Genomic DNA, 9,181 nt, shown 5'->3' with positions numbered 1-9,181 from the left:
CAGGGATTAACCAGGGTTTTGTATACATGCAACAGACAACAACATCCTGTGGCAAAACACATAATTTGCTCACACGTCTTTAATTGGATAATACAAATTGCCACTAGGTGTGAATGTGCGAGTGAATGTGAGTGTGAATGGTTGTCTGTCCTTGTGTGTTGGCCCTGCGACAGACTGGCGACCTGTCCAGGGTGTACCCCGCCTCTCGCCCTATGACAGCTGGGATAGGCTCCAGCGCCCCCCGCGACCCTGAAAAGGATAAGCGGAAGCGAATGGATGGATGGAAGTGATAGATATCACATCTACCCCCAAGTACTATTTATGGCACAACCTTACCAATGAGTACAAAACAAACCCACTACAGGACTACTGCAGCGTGACTATACTGTGGCTGCCTGCTTGAATTCACCAGTGACTGGATAAACATTTATTTTCTGATTTCTGAATTGACTTTTATCCCTAAAAGAACTGATGTCAGCACATTTGTAACCACCTGAGCATGGCATGATTTGGGTTTGGTTAACTACATACATTTGAAGCTACACTGATTAATGTTAAAAAAACCTCTTACTTCCCTTTCCAAAGTGAGACACTATCTTACAGCCAGATAGTTTTGAAATTATTTATCAGTATCGAACTTTGTCAATGCTCTCGATTTTCTGTTGAGAACGGCCTTGACAGGACATGATTATAACTATACCTCGATAGGAGTAATGACCAAAACCGCAGGTAAATTTAGTAATTCATATTAGAAATATTTCATTTGAATTCCTTCATTTTATAGTAATTGGGCTGCTTGAAAACCTTAACATGACAGAAGGGGGAAATGAATTAAAATTCTAAATTATACCCACCTGGGAGCTGCCCAGTTCAAACCAGACTTCTGAACACGAACAAACAGGGATTAAGAGCCCCCCTTCAGGCCTTTCTCTTGCGTTGCTGATTACTGAGAGTTTCTCATTCACATTCACACACATCTCAGCGGTTCTCCCTTTGAGCTCAGGGATCTGAACCAGCGACCTTCCAGCCACAAGCCAAGCTCTCCAGCCTTTAGGCATCCCAGCTGCTGACACATTTGCTTTCTGCGCAGCGGCTTGTTTAGAGTGAAGCGCAGCCTTCACACTTGTTCTTAACATGAAATAATAATACGAATCCTACGGGTATTAATTATAGCTCAGAGAAAGGGAAACACACACACACGCTCCTCAGCATGCTGCTGTGCAAAGTAAGTAAAAATGAACATAGTGAGAGCAGGTCAGACATACACACATAAACACAGAGAAGAGTAAAAAATAACTGGCTGAACACAAACAAGACATTTTCACACTCGCACTGACGTCCTGTGAATTTACAGCGAGTGACAGGGCGTCATGTGTCCTGCTCCTGCCTGCTCTATTTCAGCAGCACCTTCACCTAAACCAAACAGTCAAATAGTGAGAAAGTATATGACCAACTATTTTCTGTTGTGTGCTCCAGGTCAGAAAGAGAAGCTTTTTTTCTCTTTAAATCCTGTCTGTACATGCAGATTTTATACACAGCATGCACACATAAAGGTCGCAAACACAAAAAAACACACATTTTAAAACCTTAGTGTGTTTTAGGGGAACAATTTTCTGGAAAATGGCAAGTGAGAGACAATACAATGAAAGCTGAGGTTGAGCAGTATTTCCTCATCCTTTTTCTTTCTTTCTTTTTTAAATCCGTTCAGCCCACCATTTTGCACTTGCAGCTTTTCCGCACACTCACAATCAGGTGAAAGCCACTATAAGAAGAATTTTCCATGCTATTGCAACAGATTTCAAATTATTCTCATGCCCTAAAGTTTTGAGTTTGGCAAACAAAATGCTATTGCTGAAGACTGAATTTTTCATGTGTTACATTTTCATTCAGCTGCTTCCTTTAGGGGCTGTGTTGGCAGCAGATCATCTACCTCGCTCTCATCCTCTGTCCCACCAATCCTCTGCATCTCTTCCTTCACCGCATGAAGGTCTCTCTCTTTTCCTCCTGCCTAGAAGCTCCAGCTTCAACATCCTTTGTCCAATATACCCACTATAATAAAAGAAATCTCAACCTGAGCCGTCCCTCTCATGTACTCATTCCTGTCCATTCTGGTCACTCCCAATGAAAATCTCAACATCTTCAGCTCCGCCTCATGTCTTTTTATCAGTGACACCAACTTCAAACTACACATCACAGCAGGTCTCACTATCATCTTGTAAACTTTCTCTTTCACTCTTGGTTCTATCCTTCTGTCAACCAGACATGCATCTCCACCAACTCCACCCTGCCTGCACTTTCTTCTTTCTTCACCTCTCTTCTGTACTGTCCCCTGCTTTGGATGATTGACCCCTTCACACATCACTTTTTAAAAATACTGTATTATTATGAAGAAAGAGATCTGCATTTCAAACATTTTCTTGTTTTGTTCCTAGATTTCCCTAGATATAGCATCAATGCAACTTTTGTAAAAGTTATTTCACATTTTTAAAATTTGCAACAAAATAAAATTCTCCGTAGAACCAAATGAATGCAAACCAGGAACTAAACTGTTGAAATATAAAACTGCCATCCTGCTTTTAATAAAAGAAACAGCACTCTTTCATTTCTAGTAGTCCCTGCTGATTCACAGTAGTGACAGTTTCAGCATTTCCTCCAAGCTCTGTCTCTTCCTTTCAAACTGCTGACTGACCCACCTGATTGATGGCGGGGACGCCCTCAGTTCCCGTGCAGGGAGCTAATGTGAGGACGGGCATCTCCTGACCCTCCACCTTGCGGGACTCCAGACAGTTCTGCCTCTGTTTGATCACTCCAGACTGTGAGTCGGAGTCGTCTGGGACCCTGATGGAGAAAATGAGACTCCTTTCAGTTAAGATATTCATTGCATCGTACGGATGTGGAGCAACATGAAACTATAAAAACTCTACCACTAAAATACGTACTTAATCTCCAAGAACACACATATCTGAAAAAGAAGCAATAGCCTTTAGAGGAAGTTTGGCCTAAAGTTAAACTATAATAGGAATGTCATTGTGATGAGACCAGAGACTTTAATCATCTCCTGCATGGTCTCATTAGCCACATCAAGATCACACTCTTAATTTGACAGAAATTTATCAGTGTTTGGGAAAAAAAAAAGATGCTCTGCACCTTTAAAAAAATCTGCTGAAGGCCACGATTCTCTAAACTCATTACTTCAGAAAGTTTCTTCCTTGTCTTCCTCTGTGATAAACTTTCTCACTCTTTCTTGTTAAAGTCTCCACTGTGCTATAAACTCGGGCTTAAGCCCTGTAGCATTAATTCAATCTGCTATCTCTCTCTGTTTTAATAACCCGTTAAAGGTTATTCTGCGTTTTAAGGGTCAGGTCTGTCTTCCCTTGAGAGCAACCGTGTTAATTCCATTCTGGGGGATTAACACCAGCCTCCAGTGGATAAATGGGTATTTAAGTGGGAGTGTGTGTGTGTGTGCTAAAGTGTGTGAAAGGGAGAGGAAGCATTTAAATGAAAGTGTTTATGTGTCTTAAAGGTATTTTGCATTGCTAGGTTGTGTGCTTGTAAGGAAGAGTCACTGCCAGAGCTTAGGGCACACTTAAGTGTGGCCGTTTAGTTATATTTGTGTGTGAGTGTGTGTTGTGTGCAGATAGGGGAGTCAGTCTGAGGAAGCAGATCCCATGGGAACTCAGCCAATCAGGACATGGGGAGACATTTAACCCACAGAGACAGTTAGGCGTTGAAGAGGACATGGAAATGGGCTGTATATGTGAGCAGATGTGGTTGAAAACTGCTTGAGTTGCACATTTATGCAAAGGTAAATGAGAGCGACCAGTTACAACTCATCATTTTTCACTACTGGTGTGAAAGGGCATACTTTAACCTGAACCTCTTTTCATGACCACAACCAAGTAGTTTTTAATGGAAGCGAAAGTAAGAAGTGAGGGGGGAAAAAAAGAAGCAAAGGTCCCACATTGACGCAAACCCAGTGGGACCTTTGCTTCTTCACACCTTCAAATCAGGGTGTCATAGCTGTTAACATTGGAAATGATGCAAACTGCTTACACATCTCTTAACCATTGCTGCTTTCATAACATTTCAAGGTGGCGGCAGTGAATGCAAACATTAGTAAAACTTGTGATGCATTTGTGAGTTGCTAAATAAGCCATATACAAAGTGCTGATCAGACTCCATTCATGAGCAGCCATGCTATAGCTGCTGCAGCTGTGTTTTTGAGCGCAAAAAACCAAGCTGAGCTTTATCGCTAGTTATGCACCAGTGGCTCTACATTGCTACTACTACTTGTAGTATTCATATGTATGCATTTATAAACGGTGCTGCCATTGCATTAAAATCAATTAGGTAAAGTGGTTGGGGAGCAATTATTGTATTGATCTGTACAAAAAGTTAAAACATATGTTCCCTCAGATGTCTTGTGACATTGAAGTTGAGACCTGCATTGACGGTTTACTGTGAAAAAAACAAAAACAAAAAACCCACGCCTAACCTGATGGTTTAGACACTCTGGGTGGTTTTACTGATTTATCCATGAGATATAATCAACAGCAGTGAACATTGAAATGAAAGCTGCCTGAGTTTGACAAATCACAAATGGTCACAACGGCACTTGTGGTTGAAGCGATTAAAGTGGTTGTCCTCGAAGGGGAGATTGGCCAAGCATAAATCACTTTTTTATGAATAGAATTAGCGTTAAAGAATCCAGGACTCAGATTAAAAACAGAACATTTACAACTCCAGCAGCAGAGGCTGGCGTAGACCTGGATAATGGCTAATCTGTAAAACTTGTCTGTGACCCTGTTTTTTAAAAAAAGGAATAACTCACTCAGTTTTACAAAGCTGTTAAAAAAGCTTCGCAGAGATAGAGGTATCCCCTATGGGGAGCAAAGTAAACTTTAAGTGTATACAGCAAAATGTTCTTCTTTAGAAGTTGAGGATAAACAAAAAGGTAGAAAAGCACAAAAAGAAATTATCTTATCATAACAATGAGCCAGGCAGTATTTAAGCCACTTTCGGCATTAGCTTTAAAAATTCTCTTCTCACTTTGCATACTCAGCAGGAGCTTTTCCTAGACAGATAAGTCTCCAGACACACACACAGACACACACATACTTACTTGAGCTCTGGGTAGACATTGTCCAAGTACCACTTGAAGGATTTACAGTTGAGCTTCTTCCGAAGTTCCACTCTGCTTCGGATACTGAACACAGGCAGAAACAGACAATCAGATTGATACAGAAGCTGGCAGATGATCAGCAAACAACTTTCATTAAAATGATTTTTCTCTGCCACTATCATATGGGGAGAAAAAGCAATAAGGCAACTACACAAAATAAAACTGACACAAGTAATGACAAACTAAGAGTTCAACCATTACCAATAACGGAGGTGTGTGATATGAAAACAGGTAAAATCTTAAAGCAGAGCTGCAGCATCATCTACATGTGCAGGACTGATAATCACTGACATGTATTCACCAACAACTGTCGCCAGCGTCTATTACTGGCTGCATTTCTGATACTCATATCTTTTCTGCTATCAAAACAGATAAACCATTTATTTTAGGCTTAACCCTTATTTTTTTAAGAGTAACACACCAGGCTGAAAAGCTGAGCTGCAGTCCTCTCACTGTTTAAATTGCTGAAAGAAAACAAAAGCAACACTTTCAGAGCACATTAAATAACTAAGAGTTAAAGGAAATACCCTTTTAGTTTCTCTGATTGTATTATTCCATTGTGCAAATCAATGAACACACTATTTTATGGCCTTATTCTGTGCCCTAATTCAGTTTGATTGTGGTAGCTGCTAGGGGCAGTTAACTTGATAAAGGAAGGAGTTTATATTTCTGTGAGTTAACTTTGGTAAAATGTAACAATCTGTCCCTTTCTTTTACTTTATGCTTGAATTTTAATGGTGAACAAAGTTAGGGTACATTTCCATTAAATTACTTGTGGTAAGACAATACTACAAGTCCCCGTGCTTTGGTGCAAATAAAGAAACACCAGTCTTGTTTGAATATCTGAGGACTAAGAGGCAACGCAGATGACACACTGTCATGTGAGAGTCAGATGTACTTGTGTGTTCTTACTCTCCGTAGGATTTGCCTCGTGCTGCCGGGCGAGCGGAGTAATAAAAGAGCCGGAAGTCATCCATCCACACCTCGGCTGTACGACGTGTGTTCCTGCAAACGCACAACCACACACTTACATCACACTCAGGCTAAAAATCATTAATGGTGACCATGTGCTACTCTGAATATTCCTCTTGTTGATTTATACAAGGTATGTATGAGAAAGAGAGCTTTGGGACTTAAAATGATGTTATGTCTCTAATTTGATCCTCAGGCTGCAGATTTTGTTTTCCTAAATATAAAAACAGGAGGTGCATAATTGGCCTTTTTATTTAACACTATGTGAGACATCAAAAATAATTTTATGCATGTGTGATTATGACTGACAAAATGCATTGTGAAACCAAGAGGTAATTTATTAATCACATACAAAGAGAATGAGAACAAACAGAACAGCTTCATCTCAGATACAGCAACACAACCTCTGTGCTGTAATGTAATGTAGTATTTGCATATATATGTAAGGTCAGGATTCGCCGTCATTTGCAGTCTGAACTACTTCTGAATATGATCCAGCTGTTATTTTAACCACAGCGAACAGATGAGCGGCTGCAGGAGGAAGGAGAAATGGAAGGAAGTAAAAACAGACATCATTTACCTGCTGCCTTTAAACACACAAAGAAACAACCCACCTCTAGATGTGGTCTGGCTGATTTATTTATTTAAAATGTATTTTTTTTGCATTTTTAGCCTCAACAGGACAGCTCAGAGTGGACAAGAAAGCAGGTAGAGAGTAGGGGTACTTAAATGCAGAAAAAGGTCTGGAGGAGACCTAAACCCTGGTTCCTGCACCACTGTTGGTATATAGATCACATACTTAACCAAGTGAGCCGGATCACCTACTCAATCAGAACCTTAGCCAGATCAATCAGATCCCATTCTGACCTCACTGGAGTCTCTTTGCATGTTCACCTGCCCTAGCGTGCACATTTACAAACAGATCAGCCATGATATTCAAACAACTGACAGCTGCAGGGAATAATTCATGTAGACGTTATTTGGACCGCACACCTCAACACTGATTCGAGCACACTCCCTCACCACAATGAAAAAATAGGACTCTCTAACGTCACTACCCCTGCTCGTCCCCATAGGACAATTTGATCTGCTGACCTCAAAAACAACTTCCTGAATATCAGATGCTCCAGATCTCAATCCAGCTGGGCACCAGAGAAACCATGGAACCATGGAGTGTGTATAACAGATACAAGCGTACACATAACCTCTGTGAGATCTCTTTAACGCACTTTTTAAAGTCTAATTTGAAAGCCTTGAGCTGAGAATTTTGGCAAACACCATCTTGACCGCATGTTCATACATGTACAGTGGCGACTTGTTCACTGAGAAGATGCTGAACGAGTCAATAATTTACAAAATCACGATCAAAGTGTAATTAATATGACCCGACACCTGTGACTGCATCAGAAAGAATGCAAGTTTAAGGCACTTAAACATCGGTTATATCCACCTTTTACTGTACAGTTCAGTGGCATTCAGTGTACATACAATATAAGCTGTAACGCAGTGCGTAGAAGAGATCACAACAAAGGCTGTCATATGGCTGGCTGCGATGTTTTCTGCATTTGCATTCAAGCACATCATGTTTTCTTCTATTCAGGCAGGACTTCCACATATAGAGCCATGTTGATACCAAGTGTAAGTCATAGCTACTGCTGTATCTCATCATTTCGGTTCAACTCACTGCACTTTATTCACCCACACAGCGCTAACAGTAAACCACATTTTCACTATCTCTCATCTCCATTTACTCTATTTTTCCCTCCCTCTGTCTCTCTGTAGTAATTAGCTATTAGCTGAGTTTCTGTGAGCTGTGAACAATCTCACTGAAATGACAGAAACCCTCCATTACAGGCATTACACACACTGGCTGTGGCAGCTTAATGAAAGGGGAAGAGAGAGGGGATATGAGATGCTTGTAGGCGTATAAACATAAATATGTGTCACATGCAGGCTTACAATTAAATCCTCTCACTGTGCACACGCAAGCAGGCAAACACGAGGTCACAGCAGCAGACCTCAGCGAGGGAGGAAACAGCATAAACTTTGTAATCGAATTATTAAGCAGCCCCTTTTTATTTAGCATATTCATAATCCAGACTGCCAGCACTGAAGCCTCGAGCTAATTAACCAGCAGAGCAACACGAGAGCAGACAACAGCAGCTTTGTTTGGGAGGACGGCGTTGATCACAAACATCAGGCCATCGTGATACAAATAAAAGTCATCTTCTTCTGCGCAGAACAGATGTTGCCTCGGTAACGGCCAACAGGGAGCAAAATGAGCAACTAAACAGCCCAACTGAAAAAAAAGTATCAGTGTTGGCATGGATTAGCTGCTTGACACAAAACAATAAATTTATATGAGCCATTTGGCCGAGGCTTCGCTCCAAAGTGCCATTTAGCAGTGGGAGCGCTCATTTTGGGAACAGAACCCTTCATTCTTTAGTGCCTTGCTCTGTCCATTAAGCCACAAAGAGGACCTCAACTCCCAACGCTGGCAGTGCTAGCGCCTTGCTTGCATGCTGAGGTTTATGAATTAGTGAACTGTTAAAGGAAAAAAAATCACCTGACAAATCATCAATATATTCGTGAGTTAATTTGTGAAAAAAAAGCACCGCAGTTTGGGTTTCGATAACCTCTCACTGGTCTTCTACTTTCATTTGTCATTTTAAGCGTTTCCCAGAATGACTTTTAATACATGCTTCAACATAACATTGGATATTCACTAGCAAAGGGCCCAATTAAACTAATGGGTTTTAATATTAAATGAAGAAATTGAGTTTCTCTCTTGTGGCAACTTTTTAATGTAAATTTTTAGCTCATGTTCCCTAATAGGCATTGAAGAGTCTAAAGCATAAGATGAAGAGCAAAATACGGGACACGGGAGGCAAAGTAAAAGTCCAAAAGGGAAGAATTTGAAGGCTCGGGTCATACACAAGGGGTCAATAAACATGGCAAACAATCCAGAAGAGCATAAAAGCATAAAAGTAGCCAGTAGTCATACCCAAGGAAATCCTTTTATAAGCA

General features: G+C 40.8%; 1 protein-coding gene across 2 annotated transcripts in view; it reads right to left on the bottom strand.

Moving 5' to 3' along the window:
* The window catches only part of galnt14 (UDP-N-acetyl-alpha-D-galactosamine:polypeptide N-acetylgalactosaminyltransferase 14 (GalNAc-T14)), a 244,066-nt gene that overhangs the window by 16,675 nt on the left and 218,210 nt on the right, over positions 1-9,181 (bottom strand). For both annotated transcript variants that reach the window (XM_005753112.1, XM_005753113.1), the window contains exons 11-13: positions 6,095-6,187; positions 5,123-5,206; positions 2,694-2,838 (exon numbers count right to left, since the gene is read on the bottom strand). In XM_005753112.1, coding sequence (XP_005753169.1) covers positions 2,694-2,838; positions 5,123-5,206; positions 6,095-6,187 — 322 coding nt within the window. The remainder of the gene's footprint in view (positions 1-2,693; positions 2,839-5,122; positions 5,207-6,094; positions 6,188-9,181) is intronic.

This window comes from Pundamilia nyererei, unplaced genomic scaffold (assembly GCF_000239375.1).
Source record: "Pundamilia nyererei isolate P.nyererei 1_Seehausen unplaced genomic scaffold, PunNye1.0 scaffold00404, whole genome shotgun sequence".
In the NCBI taxonomy this organism is placed as follows: domain Eukaryota; kingdom Metazoa; phylum Chordata; class Actinopteri; order Cichliformes; family Cichlidae; genus Pundamilia; species Pundamilia nyererei.
This window is presented reverse-complemented; position numbering and strand designations above follow the sequence as displayed.